A 20833-nucleotide genomic window follows, 5' to 3' on the forward strand; every position below is an offset into this window, starting at 1 on the left:
CCACCAAAACCAGCAGCAGCAGCACCACCACCACCACCACCAGCAGCAGCAGCAGCACCAAAACCACCAGCAGCAGCAGCAGCAGCAGCAGCAGCAGCGGGAGCACCACCACCAAAACAGCACCCCCGCCAGCACCAACAGCAGTACCAGCCAGCACCAGCACCACCCCGCACCACCACCACACCAACACCAGAAGCACCACAAGTTACATTAAATTTTCGATAAACGCTGCAATGCATAGCAAGATGAAATGCATATCGCATACAAAAGCAAGAAAAGGAAGCCATACTTGTGAGAGACGTCAGAATAAAATCAAATTCCTATTTGGATTCGTCAGAAAAGCGTTTTGGAGGCATAATTTCGTTAGGTTGAGATGTTAGAGGAGCGAAAGCTTTCGGGGAGAAATTGATAGCGTTCATTGTATACGACGAAACGCGTACATGTAACTTAGTCAGGCTGCCACTTGTCGTGTGGCTGGCCCTTTACATGCACTGTTTCTGGGAAGGAGAGCGGAGGAGAGCGGTTGATGACAAATCGTACCTAGGTTCAAGAAGAAGAGAAAAAAATATGGACTGTATGGTGGCCCAGGGCGTGCAAGGGTGGTGTGCGTGCATGTGGGGAGCTAGTGCGACTAAGGGTAAAAGAGACACAGCACAAGCTGCGGTCTGCGGCCTTGGACAAACCAACAACGCCATAGGACAAACCAACAACGCCATAGGACAAACTAACAAGGCCATAGGACACGCACCATACTGTCATGCACACCCTTACGCAACACACAAGTGGCAAGGGACAACAACGGGAGAAGAAAATACATGCGCTTGGCGAAAGTGCCGATGCATGTGCAGTGTGCGACAGACACACATGCTGAATTGAAAGAAATGAAGCGGATGTACTAGTGGGCCATGGTACAGAAAAAGCATACGGGACACACACACACATACAAATCCACACGTACACGTACACACACACAAACAACACATCCACAAACCCACACATACATGCACACACCCACACCTACACCCACACATACGAATGTTCGTGCCTTGCAAAAAGCTAGAATCGGGCTTCGTCCTCCATCACCGGCTTCCGGACACACGCCTGGGACCGGGGCTGGGTTGGCGGCAGCGAGAAATGCACACAGCTTACCACCAGCCTTTACCACGCACATGTACACATAAACGTACATTGTACTATCAATATGCTGGATAACAGCGACATGCCAGCTTGCCATTAGCTGTAATCACTCATGGGGACTGACAGCCATCATTGCCATGGATACAGGAACGCCACCATGGCACCAGAGAAAACAGTACTAGCGAACAATACTCCAAACCTATGACATCGTCGATGACGTAGCTAGGCCAGCGAGGTGACATCATTTCAATGGGAGCAGAGTGGGAGCTAAGAGTAGAAAGTGATGACGTTGGACTGGTTGCCACGCACAAGTAGAATGGGCACTGACTGATTCATAGTCAGAGCTTCCAGCCACGACATGTACATGGTGTTGGACACTTCTCTCTTGCGTGCTACCGGTAGGGTCCTGTAGATGCAGACACACGCACAAACATGCACACACACACACGTACACACACACGCGCGCGCATGCACACACACACACGCGCATGCACACACACACACACACACACATACACAGAAAACAAAGACAAAAATAGTAACTTCAAGAGGAAGCGAAGACGGCATTGGTACAGACACGTCGGTTGGCTTGACGATAGGAACACGTTCTATTCTCAGTACGAGGTGAATAGATTACGTACACACCAAGGGCCCTTGCACACTACAGAGAAAGTGACACTCATGCTGTCCAACAACACTGATCTTGAACAAGAAAAAGAAAAAAAAAAAGAAAGTGCCCCCTGTGAGGATCGAACTCACGACCTTCAGATTATGAGACTGACGCGCTGCCTACTGCGCTAAGGAGGCAACTGGCAACCACAGTGTGCCAAGCAACTAAAGTTCGACCCACAATAGAGTGGCTTCACATCTTCATCACGTGACTAAATTTGCGCAGCAGAAGGTGATCAGGTCATGGGAGCAGTGGAACCAACATGGCCGATATCGTGAGACCAATATATGCAGTAGTTGACTGGACTTGGAACCCAACATGGCTGTCCCGTATGGCTATGTGATAGATGTGAAACCACTCTATACCAGTTGCTGCGACATGACATAAGACTTGCGACGCTTGCGACGAGCTGCGACCGCAACACACGAGTGACGATTCACTATTTTTTAAACGTTTTTGCGACCTCCCTAAAGAAAGAAGCGCCACACACGAGCATGCGTGCACACTGCATGCACTGCAGTGCATGTAGTGTGCACGCATGCTGCGTTTCTTTCACAGCAGAACATACTTTGTCCTGTCCGATTGGTGACCCCTCCATACGTCACAATGACATCCGTGACCTGACAGCATCCCTCCTGAAAGACGTGGCCCATGATGTGAGCAGTGAACCTTCCCTGCAACCAATCACCGGTGAGACCCTGCGTCTTCGCACAGCAATCTCAGCTGATGGCGCTCGCCTGGACGTGGCAGCATCCGGCATACAGGGCGGGCGTTTTGAGAAGACGTTCCTGGGCGTTCGCATCTTTAACCCGCATGCGCGTTCCAACCGCCAGCAGCCACTTCCGGCCACATACCCGAAACACGAAGCCGAGAAGAGGCGCTCGTATGAAGAGCAAATCCGAGATATCGAGCACGCGCCATTTGTGCCTATGGAGTGCTTCTGGAGGATTCGGGAAAGTGGCTTCTGCGCTCTACAACAGAGTTGCCTCTATGCTCTCGGACAAGAGAAAAGAACCCCGCTCTACAGTACTGGCCTGGATCAGGGTCAAGGGTCTCTTTCTTTCTTGTCCGATCAGCAAATGCTAGCCTCTGTGGACACCATGCAGCTCACCCGAGGTCCAACCGAGCTTTGGCTGACATTCCCGCTGTGCTGGCCGCAGCAGAATGCCACTCTTGATCCTCTTGTTTAGCAATCTAGCCCAGAGTCTTATTTAGTCCATTTCCCCTAATTTTGCTTCTTGTTGCTAGATGCTAGCTATAGCATTGTTGCACAGTTTGCCCCAGCAGCAGCAGCAGCAGCAGCAGCAGCAGCAGCAGCAGCAGCAGCAGCAGCAGCAGCAATGGCAGTAGCAACAATGGCAGCAGCAGCAACAGCAGCAGCTTTGGGCCAAACATGCACATTGGAGTGGCGTATAAGCACCCCCAGAAACAGTCGGCATTAGCTGGATACAGCAGGATACAATACACCCTGCGAACGCGCTCAATGGCGACAGCACTAACCAATGCATTGGTAAGTCGAGTATGCACGCACGCACACACACACACACACACACACACACACACACACACACACACACACACACACACACACACACACACACACACGCACAGATGTACACACACACAATAGCCATGTGTTGCAAACTTACACAACAACAAGAGCGGTGCCCCGTGAGTTCTGGCGAATCAGCTCACCAATACGAATCTGCCTCATCATCTGTTCAGACAGGGAAACAGTACACGCACACACACGCACACACATGCACACACACACACACACACGCACACACACACACACACACACACACACACGCGTACACACACGCGTACACACACACGCACACACACACGCACACACTCACACACGCGCACACCCACACCCACCCACACCCACCCACCCACACACACACACACACACACACACACACACATGCACACACACACACACACACGTACACACATGCATGCACGCACACACGCACGCGCGCACACACACACACACACACACGCACATGATCGCATGTGGACAAGGTACAGCAAAGTTACACAACACGACTCTGCATGTTGAACTTTCACAAATAAATCATGTGCCTCACTTGGGAGTCAGGCAGTAATCGTACATTCCTCACAGATGAAGGTGGTGCAATACCGACCTCACAGACAAAGGTGTCAGCTGCTGCCTTCTCACATTCATGACTTCGAAGTAATCACCGGACACTACTATGCATCCACTGGTCAGCCAGTCAAAAAATCCAGTTGGGAAAGAGTTTTAAAAGTAGACACATGCCGACTTTCTAGGAGAGCTTACCTTTTGTTTGCTGTGGTCATTGGGCTGCACCTCACTCCAGCCAGGCAAGTGGTCAGCTCGCTCCATGCTGTCAGCGCTGGGGGACTTGTTCATATCGGTGATAATCTCCACACTGCTGAACTCAATACGGAACTTATTCAGCAACGTGGTCATACTGTCAACAGACCAAGCACAGAAAACAAAACAATGGCAATGGCAGCAAGAAACCGATCACGAATACCAACAGCGGGCACAAGAGAGCGACAGACATTGCGCTGGCAGGGGTAGCAGCAATTGCAACACACACCACGGCAGCAGCATAAACCGTGACGGCAACAAGAGCAGAGAAACACCATCCTCCTCGATGGCAGCAGCAGCAGCCGCAGCAACAGCAGTGGCAGTGGCTGCAGCAGCCCCAGCAGCAGCAACAATAGCAGCAACCCACATGACGGGATAAACAGATGGTGGGAAATGAGCCAACGAACAAAATATCAGTAGTAGAGCGGAACACGTTTTAGAAATTAGTATGTTTGTCAACTTGGCCTGATGGACCAACGCTATTGCACATGCAACTGAGGCAAGTGGAAGTGTCGGGAGAGAGAGAAAGAGAGAGAGAGAGAGAGAGAGAGAGAGAGAGAGAAGAGAGAGAGAGAGAGAGAGAGAGAGAGAGAGAGAGAGAGAGAGAGAGAGAGAGAGAGAGAGAGAGAGAGAGAGAGAGAGAGAGAGCTTACCGAAGCCTTTCTGACGTAATCTTCTGACTGGATCCGCTGGTGAAGACACGTAACTTGCATGAATGCCACTGACTGCTGAGCGTCATGAGATGCGGCAGCAATATCGTCAATCCTGCACAAGCATATTCATGCACACGTACACGTACACACACACACACACACACACACACACACACACACACACACACACATGTACACACACACACACACACATGTACACACACACACACACATGCATAAATACACACAAATGTACACACATGTACACACACGCACACACACACACACGTACACACACGCACACACGTTTTTAGTGTTACTCGAGTGCAGCAATGAACAGGCATGGCGATCTACTCTTTAGTGCCTACAGGGCAACAAGACTACAAGGCTACATGTACGCAATCAAGAGTACATTACCAAGAGTGTGCAACTCGACGATCCCCCAGCCCACGGCGGAATTTTTTATGACATCAGTCTTTGGCGGCGGTTTGGCTCACTGATGCCATCATGCGTAGCCAGAGATCAAAGTGCAAATGATTTGTACATTACAGCTACGGTAGTCGAAGCAGAATAACGGACGATAGATCGATGTGTCTTGAACCTGACGAACCCTCACCGTATCTACAAAACAAGCGCGGGAAAGCATACCCACTTCGTCATGCTTCTGCCAAAGAATGACGCAATAAAAAAATTCCGCCGTGGGTGAACCCATCGCAGCCCAAGATAGGAGTTGCACACTCTTGGTTATGTACTCTTGACGCAATGTATCATGCATACGGAAAACAGAGATGTGTACGCGTCACTCCATGCATTGCACTGTAGTGCTTTCGATTTTCAAAGTGGCAGCCGAAACGTGAAGGAGGGCGCAACGTCACGCTGTGTACCTTTGGCTACTACCCCTGCTGGGAGGGGGGGGGGGAGAGGGGAGGGTAGAGAGGGGGGAGTGGGGAGGGTGGAGAGGGGGAGGGGGAGAGGGGAAGAGGGGGATCTGCTGTATATATTCTACGGCACATTCGCCAGAGTGTGCTGCTTTGCACCAGTTTGGGAACGTGAAATTCGTCGTTTATGCCATTCTTGATAATGCATGGGAGCCATGAATCGCTGCTACAGTGTTACACTGCTGTATGGACACACCCTGTGACATGATCTGTTTTCTTTTCACCAAATTGTGACATTGAAAGGATTTAAGTGACAACATGGGACTGTTCTAAACCCATATCCGTATGGAGTTCTGCTTCATGCTACAGGTCTAGGCTACATAGTAATACTAGTCGATTGTCAGTATAAATAGAATGTACAGTGCTGCTGCTCAATGAAATCCAGTTGCGTCACTCAAGTACACGCCGGGCGTTGCACAGCCATAGACCTGCAAACACTGGGCTGCGAAATGCTACAAGGCGCAGGCTTGAGTGATGCGACCGGATTTCATCGAGCATCACCGTAGAAGCAACGGGTGCACACTAGACTCACCGCCATCGTCATGTAACCACCAGACATCGATCGTGCCCGTCATCTTCTTGCCACGGCAGAACATCGACTGGGTGTCGACGGTGTTGTGACGGGCTTGCAGGCGACGTGATTGCCTAGCTTCGTGCTGCTGCTGCTGTTGTTGTTGTTGCTGACCTGTTGCTGCAGTGGCACCGGCAGCAACAATATTAGTGCGGTTAGCGGAGGACGTACGCGACGTCGAGATTACCTCGCCCGAGCTGACGTTGCCAGACGACGCGGTGGGCTCGGTGAACCTGACCTCATCCGTGTCGCGCTGGTAGTTGGCTGCCTGTGGAGTGGGCACACACAATACACACATACGCATGCACACACATACACACGCACGCATATACACATGCGCGCGGATGCATGCACGCATACACATACACACATACGCATACACACGCATATAACTTATACACATGCAACATGTACATATACATATTACATACACGCACGCACATACACAAATGGATCGCGTGACACTCGGGTAGAGACCGAGTTTTCCACATCCGTAGGAACACCGCCACCCTCGAGGATCAAGGCGCAGATGCAGCTTCTAAAGTGGTGGGAGGAGAGTAGATCAGACCGTGATACCGTAAAGTCGCGGGTAAAAGCCGGGTTTGCATACACAAGCACATCGCGGATAGAAGCCTGAAAATCAAACGGGTCAAATGCATATAAGCCTGTCACGCGTAGAAGCCTGGCTTCTATGCAAGCGCGGATCAGGTAGGTCAAGACTGCATGCGCTATGTACGGTGCATAGTACACCTGCCGCCATACCGGTAGTCAGTGGTAGATCTACGCGTAGAAGGTCAGTCGACGTGCGTACAAGCCTGGCAAAAATACCAGTGGTGCATATAAGCATGGTTTACATACAAGCCTGGTTTGCATTGAAGCCTGATGCAGAAAGCGGCTTATGTGCTTATAAGCCTGGCTTTTATCCGCGACTTTACGGTACTAGCAAAGTGGTGACCTCTTACCCGCGGAATGTTCTCTAAGCTAGATGCTTCGGTCGCCATTGCCAAACGCTTGCCAACGGAGTCCACGGCTTCTTCCGCTGCTGTACTCGATGCAGACACACAGACACAGTCATACACATGTGAACAGGTACACACAGGCACATTTACACACACACACGCACACATACACACACACATGGACACTCGATGACACGCAAACACACACACTTACTTACTTACACCTGCCCATCGCTGAAGCGATGAAAGCGAACAAGCTATGTTACATACGAACTTGTGGTGGGATTACACCATTCAACAGCTTGCAAGGCTAATGAATTGACCGCCACTAATTTTCGCCTAGTCTACACTACACAGCTGATTGAAGTCGCAAAAGCAAACACACACACACACACAGACGCGAGCGCGCGCGCGCGAGAGCCATAGTTCTTTTCGGGGAAGACACCGGCATTGGCCATTCACCACAGTTATGTTCCATAAAAGGAAGTGTGGTATGTATACCGTATAAGGCATAAGGTGGCACAAGTACTAGGGCGTACAATGACAGTCATTCTGTACGCATTGTATGGACAACACAGGTCATATACAAATATGGCAAGTTTGTGCACAGCTGGGCCCAGTAGGGGTTTGGGGATTAAATCATTGATTTCAGGATTGACCTGAGCATGAGGTCGGGGGTAGATTATCAATGGGTCTTTTAGCTTTCCTGATTGCTCAAGTAGTGCAGTGGTCCCTTTATAAGCCGGCACCATTTGTGCTACGGAAATTGTGCTGGATTAGGGAGGGTGCTGGATTAGGGAGGGTGCTCACTGCTGGATTAACAAATCTGATTTACAGCTGCAATGTGCATGAAGAGGACAAAATGGCTACTGAAAATTGTGCTGGTTGATAGAGGGTGCAGGTGTACCCTGGTTAGTACGACATCGGTTACAAGACAAGCCTCATTGGAAGACAACGAAACAAAACTCCCCTGACACCAGAAAATGCGTACGTTCACATCCGGAGAGTAGATAATACTCGTTATAAGACAAACAAATTGAACCCCCCGGGGCTGTCTGCTAACGAGGGAAGACCTGTAGTATATTACTCGACACAAAGTTTTTTATTACTTGAAGTACAATCAGCAACATGTGAGAACACCAATGGACAAAGAACTCAACGGATTCAAATGTAATCAGTAGGCTTGTTGGTGTGACAGTGACTGCTAGTGTAAAAGCAGAAATTTTCAGTGGTTGTTATATTTTCGGTATTCTTCAAAATCGGTGGTGGAGGGAAATTTTCGGTAAACCCGTTTTCCAGGTAAGTGTACTAGTACAGTACTGATATTTTTGGTGCGTTTTATTTTCGGTACAAATTTTCGGCACCGAAGTTACCGAAAATAAAAGCCACTGAAAATTAATTTCTGCTTTTACAGTACTGCCAATCATGCAAACGTATGTTACCAGAGGCAGAGAGTATGTACTGGTGTGTGACACTGCTACACGCCCACGTACGAGTGCATGTACGTACCTGTATCGCCCTCTTTGCGCTGGCGATAGAAACCCAGGCCAGGCAGGCGCATGATGGCCACAGCGTAGGAAAGATCAAATGCGTCGCTGTAGTAGACAACGACAATGACATGGGGACAACAACACAGAGCATGAACCACCCACAGACACACGAGAAGACAGACAGACAGACAGACAGACAGACAGACAGACAGACAGACAGACAGACAGACAGACGGACAGACAGACAGACAAGAAAAGCCAAACCACTTATATAGAGACACAGTCCAAACAAGACCGACCCTAAGGCCAAAACAGAGAGAGGAAAAGTCTGACAGACACTCGAGAGCTCATGGAATACGGAAGATCTGAACTGATCGCACGTTTCATATTCACTGGCTTCTCTCGCACATGTACAAGTACTAATAACATGTATGACAATGACAGTAAGTCACAAAGCGGAGGACATGTTACACTATCAAGCAAGGCTTGTTTGCATACGGTATTTTCGGAAATTAGCGCCGATCACTCACTACCGCCTGTCTGGAAAAAGCGCCGCATCATTTCAGGGTTTTATGGATTTTCCCCAAATTGGTGAGCATTTAGGGCTCGCAAACTACTATTAGAAGCGCGCCTCGGGCAGTATTGCCGAAAACACGGTATACCATAACAAAGTCATTGTAAGCACTAGCGGGTTAAAGGATAGAGTGTGCCATACCACTGCAATCCACCAAACAGGTGACATATTTAACGCTAACATGTCTGTGACTGCGTGTTCGTGGTCATCCACACAAAAGCAATATGGCAGACATTGGCCCACTGAGATCTGGTATACAAGTCCAGGGGCGTCGGACACAGTACGGTCACTACGGTATTGACCGTACCACTTTTTGCCACAGATACCCCGTGAATTAATAAAATGCACTCATCTTGGCTCTAAATTTTCAAAATTTTCGGCTCAGCCACCCCTCCCGCACGACTAAGTTGTACTTCACATGGCTGACCGTACCACACTAAAATACCTTCCGACGCCCCTGAAGTCACATGACTTTCCAACTACAATAGTGTGTGGGATACCTGCGCTGTACTGTGTTGGAAGCCAATGCGCTGTGCCCGCGGAGACTTGCGATTCCACGGATGCAGACTTTTCCATAATTTCAATTATTAAGATGAGTTCCGAGTTCTCCAAGACGCCTTCTTGATGTCTTCGAAAGTTTTAGTACCAGGAAAACATTGAAAGTAGTGTGCAAGCAACAACACACGTTCTCGTCGCTCAGAAATCCTCCCGTGTGCACAGCACCTACCACGCACTGGAGGACGGCACAGCACAATATGCTGAAGATTACATGCTGTAAACGTCCGGTCACACTCTTAAAACCCTCTTCTTTATGATAGACAGCTTTCTGACAGGCAAACCCTGTACAATGTAGATTGGCCAAATAAGAGTACGTACAAGTTTACCCAAAGTTATCTCAAGTTAAAAAAAAGAGGACCGTAAGTTTACAAGTCATCTGTTTTGTCCAACACTAACGATTAAATGCAGGACAAACTCAAGCGCCCCAGAATTTCGCCGCGCTTGAAGCCAATACTTATCGCGATTTGTGGCGCACGTTTTGAGATTTTCTTCGGCGATATTCCCCGGGAGAGAGCATGTGGCGGTGTGCCAAAGAGTTTGCGCCCGCTGTGTGTGCGTGTGCTCTGTTGCATCCAGGGTGTAATAGGCCATTCCCACTAGGGCTGAGCCGGGTAGCATTTTCTTTGGGTATCGGGTTCGGGTAGTTCTCCACTGGTACCCTACCGAGTAATGTTTCCATGGTAACACCACAGTGCACCCCTTCCCTTACACACTAGGTAGACATGCGGAGTATTACATGAATTTGTACACGTGCACTGTACATGATGTCATCTGCAACTTCGGGTACTATTCTGTCCGAGGTCCTCACGGGTACCCGACTACCCGTGCACACCAACATGGACACACGCGTGCAACTGAGTTTTGAACTTGGCCGGGGCCTTTGTGCTCATGATTGTACTTTGCATGCGAGCAAAAGCGTCGGTTGTTGAAAGTATGCGCAGCAAATGCAGTGTGTGCACTATTATTTCAAAGGGGAAAATTAAAAAATTAAAATTTCCCAGCATTTTCAGGAGATCACTGTTTGCAAGTCATGTGAATGGACGAGCAAAGGTGCTTTGTTCAATGGTCTAATAATAGGCCATTCACACGACGGGCAAACTTACTTTTATCGTACCGTTTCCAAGGATATTTACTCGAATACGATAAACTTGGACACACGCGTGCAACTGATTTTTAATCTTGGCCGAGGCCTTTTTGCGCGCAATTATCTTTGCACGCCAGGAAAAGTGTCGGTTGTTGAAAGTGCGTACTGCAAATACAGTGCTTGAACAAGGGAAAATTCAAAATTGAACATTTCCCGGCATTTTCAGGTCACTATGGATACATTGACGGTTGCAATTTTGCCCAGCACCGTGTGAACTGGATCACGGTTTGCCAGTGTTATCTTGGTCACACACGTGCACGTGTTTACACGTCGTGTGAATGGCCTATAACTCAGTATAAGAAGGGTCTTCTTCAAACCCGTCTTGAGCCTTCGAAATCAGCCTGCACCATGAATCCAGAAGACTTTAGACAATGGCAAAGTCAAATGCCCTGTTGAGGCCGTCTATAATTAGCCGCAGTTCATTGCAAACGTACAAATGCAGACTCTCCGAGCATGTACAGTCGAGTCGCAAAACTGTGCTAACAGTGTTAGCAACACACGCGCATAGAAGAAACACGACATTGGAAGCAGCTAGAACAGCCAGCATCTCCACCAGATTAGCAAGCATCCAGACACACATCTAATAACAGCGCTTGTGCAGCGTTTGCGGTGACCAACCACGGCATGCACATCACCCAACACACCACAGAGCTCACTCTCGCACATCAACACACACAGCACAGAGCTCATACTCAGCCAAAGGCAAATACCGCCCAAGAGGTACCCACAACACAGCCAAACACGTTCGCACGCACACAACACAGACGCGAGTATGATGGTTTAGGTTTGTCGAGGACAGAACACGGTTGCACTCACGCATAGTAAGGCGGGTGGTGGATACATGACTCGGCCAAAGATCCAGCAAGTGGCCTAGTCGTGGTTAAGAGTGAAAACAGAAATAGGTGAGCGCATATATAATAATATATAATCTCATGTCTTGCGCTAAGACCGGTGGACAGCGTGCGGGTGAGCGTGGAACACTATACTGCGGATCTCAGATGCTAATGCAGATATACAGATAGGCTATTTAAAAAAACATAGTTGAAAAGGTCCATACTAAAAGGTGCTGTGGAAAAATCAGTAGCGGGAAAATCCCCGCGAAAAATAGCACATGTGTTTAGTAATGTCAATTGTAATACTAAAGGAAGGTGGCTCTTGCTTCTAGTTCTATGCATTGGAGAGAGGGTAGAGTCGATGGGAGCAGATATGAAGGCTAAACGGTGAGATGCAGAGGATGAGGATGGGCAGACACTGGGTACACGCCGTAGGTAGTCAGGTCGGCTATAGGGATCGGAAAAATATAGAGTTCATGTGGTAGCGTCAAAACCAATTCTTTGGCAGCATGGGATAAATCAACTTTCAATAATTCTTGAACAAGACGACAAAAAAATAGAGGCGTGAATATACAGCACACTCTCGGCGGCAGCGGAAGAGGGCGGTGGAAACTAGTGGCCCACACAGACAATGGCAGTACATGACCGCAATTGTAAATCAGGACACACCCTACAAATATGGACACCGGTGGTGATGGCTAGCTCTATTCGCTACACAGACCGCACTACTACACTACTACGAGGCGAGCACAGCTTGATATCAACCAGCCAGCAGTAGTCATGCCTAACAGCAAATGGCATGAAGCTCTGGCGAAGCTATGTACAGCAGATTAAAAAAATATGTATACGGCAATCACAGACACACAACACAACGTCAGGGGATGAATAAAGTGATAAATGCAATAAAAAAAATTACGAATCAGGCTTTGAAGGGAGTGATATGGTGGATATGTCCGATATGTTACAAGAAGTGCTCCGGTGATTGAGTTTGCTTGACGGTCGTGAGGTGCTAGTACGCCAGGTCGGTCCTGTACATTATGGTATGTGCGACGATAAACCGCTATTCGACACGGTTGGCATGCCTGCGTACTCAATATGGCTGCCACCCTGACCGAAGACAGGGAGCCCGAAGGGTGTGTGTCACAATGGAAACTATGAAAAGCCAACAGAATATTCACTTACTGGAGTATGAGGGAACGAGGTGAGTAGGAAGACGAACTTGCATAAAGGGGATCGTCCACGGAGCTAGGGTGACAGAAGTCGTTCGACAATAATCTACACCTTTTCGGTACGGAGCATCCCAATTCGTGACCATCAAGATCATCAGCGCAGCTGTCATCTCGCATTCGTTTTAGAGAGGACGAGCGTTCCCGATAGGGCATTGACGGATCCAGGCCAGCTAGGAAAGATATTGATGCTGGTAAACTACGGCAATTGTCGAAGACATTTCTTGACCGAAAATCTGAGTAGTCCCTTGAGCAGGCTGGTGATGATTGAATTGGCGGTGAAGATTCAGTGGAGCTGTCAATAGAAGGCAAATGAAGATCCAGTCCCATACGCTCAGGAGTGGTTATTCCAGGCATGGACATTGGAGCAGAATGAACCCTTGGAATATTTTCATCAACACGGTGAAGTTCGCCAGACAGAGCAAGCTCCAGTGATTCCCTCAATTTGTGAGGATCGAAAATCTCCATTCGCTCCAAAGAGTTCACCAATTCGTTCTGACATTCAGAGTTTATCATAGGCTCCTCCACGATTGCTCTGCTTCGCTCAGGTTCTGGACTAGGTGGAGGTGCCTCCATATTGCACTCATCCAATGACATCGACCTCCGAGATCGAAGTTGCCTAACTCGCGATCTTTTCGCAACAACCAAATCATCCATTGGTACAGGTGGATTGGAGTCAGCTGACAACTACCGGTAACAGCTCTGAGCTTTAGAAAACACAGTTGCCTGAAAACAATAGAGCATGATCTTTCTCAGCACATCCTCAGGGAAAGGGATATTGGAGGACAGGGCAGTCAAAACGGGTAGAAGAATGGAACTGGGATTACCCTCCTGCCATAAAATCATTTGCAAGCAAGAATGAAAAGCCGACCGATCGTCCAGTGCAGCTGAGGAATGGAATCTGCGACAGCTCGGGGATCATGTCCGACTGGCAGTAGCTGTCGAAGATCGAGATTGGATGCGCATGTGCACGCACGCTAGAATAATCAAAACGATGCGAAACAACTCGTCCGCCATCATGGGCCTTCCTGTTTCGATGACAACTGTACAAATTCACGGTGATTTTGAGACATCTTGATGAAATCGTGCCTAACATAATCGGTAAATCTATTTCGGCTGGGTAAAGCCATGAAAACCCAAACTGGATATAAACGAAATCGTACGCAGGCACTTGCCAGTTTTGAAAAGAGCACGCGGAGAAGCCGGGATGGCGCCCAAAATTTGAGACAGCGACAGCGAAACGGCACTACACTGTAGAGTGTAGAGTGTAGTGTACTACGGTGACGTACTGCAGTGTAGATCTGGTAGACCAACAACAGTGCGAGAATGGACTCTCTGACATGCTGAATGAGCCCATGTCATGATCGCCGTTCGATCGTTGTGCGGAAATGCTTGCAACTAATTTTACTTGTTTTCGCATGCATGGTGCACAAACGTTACTGTCTGTACTGTAGATCTAGTATTCTACTACGAACCAGGGAGTAGTACTCCCTGCTACGAACTAGCCCCCAAAGCGCCATTGCCGGTGGCGAAAGCAGCAGTTTGTATCATCAGTCCGTCGAGCGCTCCTAAAAAGCTCATGAAACTGAGTGTACTCGTACTGCGCTGCGAGTGGGAGCAAAAGCCTGGAATGACGCATGGCTCACGCTGGGCTACAGTAGAGATTACACAGAAGACAGATGCCAAACCGGCCAAGAGGATCTCTCGCTTTGAGTTCGAACGAAAGCCGAACACGTCGCCTTGATCCTTGTCCAAAGGTGCAAGTAGCAGAGGTGAAATGCGACTTGCGTCTTTTAGTGAGCGAGGTCGAAAGCGCACTCGTAACTCAGAGCTAGCGGCGCAATGTTATGATGTCAGAACTACAAGTACAACAATCGATCGAGTCTCGTGCATGTGCTATCATTCATTGCCCTGGCATGGCACACACACACACACACACGATCATAGCCAACATGTCAGCAGCACGGAGACAACCCAGACAACAACATCAGGACAGGTTCGCAACAAGACAACTCAGGCCGCGTTCCGAGAAAGGCCAGACGAGACGAGTGATGCAAATGTCAACCATGGTCAACAGCGTGCTGTCAACAAGCCACGATCTCCTGACACGATTCGTTGGTCCATAAAAAAACCCAAGAAATACTGGCGCCTCAATGGTTGACAGCTAGGACAGCTCGCTGCCAAGACCAAAGAAAATCAGACGAGCAAGCCAACTAGCTTGTCAAGGTCGGGTAGTACTGTAACTAATTACTTACTTGTGTAAGTCTTTCCTTGCCAAAGTCAAAGATTGAAAGAGGAGTGCTAGAGCCGGCCAGCGCATGGTCCAGTGATTGTGCAATGATTGTACATGACATTGTACAGTAAAACCTGGTGTAAGCGACCTCTGGTTTTAGCGACCACCTGCTCTTAACGACCATTTTTCCATGCACGGCCAGCTCTAAACTGAAACTGTTGGACCTGGTTCTAAAGACCACCTTGCTTTAACGACCGATTTTGCTTGCACCGTGGGGTGGTTAAACCAGGTTTTACTGTACATGGTCATGGGTGGGTGAGCCATGGAACAATGATCACTACTGCGGATCGTACTACATGTACTGAGTCTGTACTGCTAGTACTATACTATTACTATGTTGTTGGTTGACAGCATGAAGCAAGGACGACACCATGTTTGGAAACAGTGACCCGTTTCTATCTAATACTTTAGTAATAGTAATACTGCAGTACTCAGTACTGCAAAGCCAAAGCCTGGCAAAGGAAGTGCATGACTGTACTGATGTAGCTCAATCAGCAGGAAAGCAAGGACAAAGCACATAAAAGCACAAAAGTCATGGAGAAGTGCACACTTGTCATGTAACTCAAGTGTTTGTAGTCACTTAGTCTTTCAGCTCGTACTGAACTGCTTCCAAGTACGTTAGGTGGTGATCTTTCGTTCGGTCTTCTTTTTTCCCCTTCTTTTTGACGTCAGGAGCAGGTCTTCGCCTAGCCTAGTAATAGTAGTATAGCGCCTGCATGTAGGGACAAGTGTATGCCAATCCAGCACCCATACATGCACATACCACTGCTACAGAGTGAGTGCTAGACCCTGGACTGGGCATAGAAGTACAGAAGCAGGCTTGTTCACAATCATGTGGAGCTTGTACACTCATGCAGATCTACCACCGGTTGGTGTAGTTGACTGCAAAGCCTGACCCATCTAGCCACACTGTAGCATTGGGTAGCCAAGATGATGTACATGATAGGTTATGCCTATGGGTGCACATCATTACATGTATGGACGCTGACCTGGGCCCTGGTCACTGCACATCATTACATGTATGGATGCTGACCTGGGCCCTGGTCACCATGGTCACTGGAGCTTGAGGCAGATCAGAACTGGCAGCTAGCTGGGAGCCTGATGAGTGATGGGGCACAACCAATCAATTTAAAATTATGTTCAGTATTAATGCTACACTGAGCGTGTACTGGCTATACTGCAGGAATGTGGATAGGACTGATGATGATTGACTGTAATGCAGACAGCTGCACAAACACCATCACCCTGTACCAATCCAGAGGCATGGTGCAATACACTTTTGTGAAGAGTGGGCATTGTGGTGTCGCTGCCAGGTATCACTATCAGAAGAAAGACTTAGCCTGTAGCAGTGGCAGTCGCAGTAATACTAACTACAATGGTACTATTTCAGTCCACTTGGTCAGCAGGCACACAAAAAACACTAACATTGCAGAGTGTAGTGTCTCGTGGCCACCACACTTGCAGTGAAAGGGCCCGTGACAGTGCCATACCAGATCATGCACAGTATGAGGTCATGCGCTGCACATGCCCATGCACTGCACTTGTGCTGCAGTGCAGACTGAAAGTGAAAGGCCACGCCGGGGCCTCAGCTCAGTCAGTGGTCAGCCAGTGCAGTGTGGAGGCAGCATGCTGACACTGAGTTACTACTTGTACTAGTCTTGTAGTTTTTATGATTTGAAGAGTGCCAGATGGAGAGTAATACGCAGTGTTGCTAGCTACTATGGTGGCATCATAACATGCATCACTTCATTTCCTGTACAAGGCATATGCTGCAAACCTTGGCAGGCTGCATGGGGCCCCTAACTTTGGCCTACGTAATAGCTACTGTACAGAGTACTACATGACTTGAACATGACTACAACAACAGTACTCAGTAGTCAAGAAACACCAGAACTCAGGCAGTAGTCAAGAAACACCAGAACTCAGGCAGTAGGCAGTACACTACAACACATGACTCCCACTGGCCTACACTTTACAGCACTGCGCTCTGCAGTGCAGGTACATGTGGTGTGGGTGAAGCCCCCCCCCCCCCCCCACACACACATACACATATGCATGTAGGAATAGTAGCCCATAGTCTAGTATGTCAAGCCAGTGAGTAGTAAAATATCAGTAGTTTACTACTCCGCCTTGCTCATAGCCAATAGAACAACTGTTACATCACACTACTGACCCACATGATTTGTCAAACACAGCACCAGGGTGCCAGGGCACCAGGCCTGAGGGCACCCATTCACTGCCCAACTACACCAGGAGAGGGGGGGGGGGGGTACATAGTACAGGTACATGGTAGTTGCCCTCCACTGGCACTGGTCCAGGGCCAGGCAAGTACAGAGTGACTACTAGTACTAGACTAGAGACTAGAGAGTGGAGTACTGGGAAGTCACAAGGGCTGCTAGTGCCACCACACAGGCTAGGAGTGAGGAATCAAGAACAGTACTTGCCTTACTAAGCTACTTTTAAGTTAGTACACAGGGAAGGAGCAGGAAAGCCGGCAACAGTTTCATTGCTCAACTACTTCAAAGCAATTAAATTTTACATGCAGTACATGTACTTGACCAATTGGAGGTAGTAGTAGTAGTTACTCAGGTGGGTCACATTCAGTAATAGTAACTAGTACACAGCAGCCCCATGCACACCCCCAACATCAAATCAATGTCAGGATTACTGCACCAGCTGATTACATAACAAGTTGCATAGCTACAGTGTGCAAAGTCGTACCTGACCAGTGATCTCTAACATGATCCTGACAGCCCCCCCCCCCCCCCCCCCCCCGCGCATGCGCGGCACACACACACAGTCTACCAATGTCAAATAGCCAGTGGCAATCACTGTGTTTGCGTGTGTGCGTGAAATAACAGAGCCATTGGGCACACAGGCAGTGGACACAAATGTCATACCCTACTAGTCACTGAACATACTGGTGATGCCATGTAACCATGGTAACAGCATGCACTAGGACACTAACATACAGTCAACATGCAGGCTGCCACAGGTTGGACCATCTTCACAAATATCCCATACAAAGCTGTCACGCTCAAATTGGCTGAGAAAGTGTGTGTTGTTCCCTACCAGCATATGGGAGCTCACTCAAATCTGTTGTCTGACCAATGCAGTATGCACATGTACATGAACTTCCCAGTAACACAAACACCGTCTTTACCAATGTTCTGTTGTACTTGAGGTCTGATTCACTCCGCATTTAGCACTACTTGCCCAAGACTCCCCACATGCGAGAAAGAGAAATTCAGCCCGCCATTGTCAGATGAGCTGCGCATAGTCTGGCCAGAACGGGCAGCATGCAGGCTGTCCACTCAATACTAGCTGATACACAACACCAGAAGAGTGCTACCCCAGTACTAGTAGTAATGCACACTATGTACTGAAGTAGCAGTGACCTGATAGCACAATTCAGTGTCCATCTAAGTCTAAGATGGCCCGAAGCTGTCATGAGATTACTGATTAGAGAGCATCATGCGATGCCAGGAGATAACATGTGATCTCACCACTAGTATCGGGAGCAAAACAAAGCTGAACAGACACCCTGTGGCAGTTACTGCGGCTGTATGCAGCAGCATAGTGCTCAGTGACCATGCGCATGAGCATCTGGACAGGCACTACACCCATGTCATGCATGCAGCGTGCACAAACAGCTGCATGCGTGCTAGCCTCTACCGCAGTACAGAATCGCAACATACACAATCATTCACTCCACACATGCCATGCATGCAGTGTGCACAAACAGCTGCATAAGTGCTAGCCTCTACCACACTCCATAGAACAGAATTACAAATTTAATACAAGTCTACAGGCACATCATGACAGCAAGGATAGTTGCTTGTCACAATCCCAAGTCTACCGAGTCACAATCCCAAGTCTACCGAACAGCCATGGTCTCTGACTCACACACACGGGGCTGAACCCAACACTGCATGGGCGGACAGTCCTGTCAAAAAAATGAAAACCCCTGACAGCTGTACAGGTCTTGCACAAGTCTGGACTTGCTGCAGTGTAGGTCAAGGGACGACATTGCAAGATGTCAGCTCTTTGTCCCGACACTGCTACAAGCAGCCCCCAGGCCACACCAAGGTAGAACAGTCCTGTTTTACGGCAGAACTGGCTTTCGCACCTGACTCTTGACACGCCAAAACTATCTACGGTGAGACAGTGCAATACCGTGACATGCTTCACCGTCGCCACATTTCTATAGATGACCGAGGAGTGACGCAGCATGATCGGCCTGCGCAAGAACAGTGGCTTTGCTGGTTCCACTGGCAGCACACTGGCTTCAGTCTACGCTCTCGCGCTCTCGCGCTCTCAAACATGACATCTAGAACAAGGAGATCGGGCTGCACCCATCATATCCACGCACACACACACGCACACACCCAAGCACAGGCACGTTTCACGCCCAGGTCACAGGAGCCGCAGCCCAAGAGTCCACGTGGATCACGGACTAAACTTCAACTTCACCACGTACGACGAGTCATGTAATAGTGTTCAAGTTGTAGCATCTGTTCCAGCTTCACAATCCTCAAGTATGTAGCTTACTATGGCGGCCATTTTGTTTCTTTAAAAAAAGAAGAAAAAAATTGGGTAGCGATACTAGCGAAGGTCCCTGGTTCGAGTCCTGGCGGTGACAGTCAGTTTTTTCTTCAGACTTTTCCCGTTTCCATTCTCTCAACCAGTGAATATATAAAGATTTAAATGCCCAGACTTTTTTTCTCAACATTGATAGCCGCAGATCGGTCTTTATCTTTGTGTATAGAGTGATTGGCTTGTGGTTGATAAAACATTTCAACCGCAAGCAAATCACTCCACACACAAAGATAACGATCGATCTGAGGCTATCAAAGTTGACGATAGTCTCCAGTAGCGAACACGCACATCACCAGTTGAGCGAGGTGGACACAGTACCCCATACAGGGACATGGTGAGATCTTCTCCAGAGTGTAAAATCACCGTTGCAGTCATGGATAGAACTAGAAACGCAACCAATCCACAACCAACGGACACCGCATTTGTTACTGTTGCAGTCACCGGCACATTTAAAACAGTTCTCCTCTGGCTGAAGATGTCTACAGATGCAGCACTTTCGAAATGATTGTACATATCTCAATCCCAGGAGAGCAAATTGATGATTATTCATTAGAGAGTGAGAAACTCACTACATGTAGTCTGGGAGTTGAAAAGGTGAAAAAAAGTCTGAGGCAGCTGCGACTGTCACCAGCAGGACTCAAACCGGGGATTTTCCTCTGTACATTTTAAAGAATTATTCATTGCGATGACCGGTACGTGTTGCAACGACAGAAGAAGACAAGAGGCAGAAACCGAAGCACACCAGTGTGAAAACATTACTGCGTACACGGGCGCAGACTTCAATAATTCTCACAACGGCTGCTGGCTTTCCACACCTTCTCTA

The 20833-nt window shown here is 48.5% G+C and overlaps 1 protein-coding gene and 1 non-coding gene across 2 annotated transcripts in view; both read right to left on the reverse strand.

Annotated features, from left to right (window-relative positions):
* Positions 1 to 205: 205 nt before the first annotated feature.
* Positions 206 to 20833, reverse strand: part of LOC135819228 (solute carrier family 12 member 2-like) — a gene marked incomplete in the record, with an annotated part of 47347 nt that continues 26719 nt past the window's right edge. Inside the window, 7 exon segments of the mRNA XM_065332393.1 lie at positions 206 to 1543; positions 3457 to 3524; positions 4116 to 4269; positions 4826 to 4937; positions 6296 to 6602; positions 7297 to 7376; positions 8803 to 8888. Of these exon segments, the coding sequence (XP_065188465.1) occupies positions 1405 to 1543; positions 3457 to 3524; positions 4116 to 4269; positions 4826 to 4937; positions 6296 to 6602; positions 7297 to 7376; positions 8803 to 8888 (946 nt within the window).
* Trnam-cau (transfer RNA methionine (anticodon CAU)) lies at positions 1872 to 1944 on the reverse strand. The gene has a single exon. It is a non-coding gene; the product is annotated as a tRNA-Met (tRNA).

Source organism: Sycon ciliatum, chromosome 6 (genome assembly GCF_964019385.1).
Source record: "Sycon ciliatum chromosome 6, ocSycCili1.1, whole genome shotgun sequence".
Classification (NCBI taxonomy): Eukaryota; Metazoa; Porifera; class Calcarea; order Leucosolenida; family Sycettidae; genus Sycon; species Sycon ciliatum.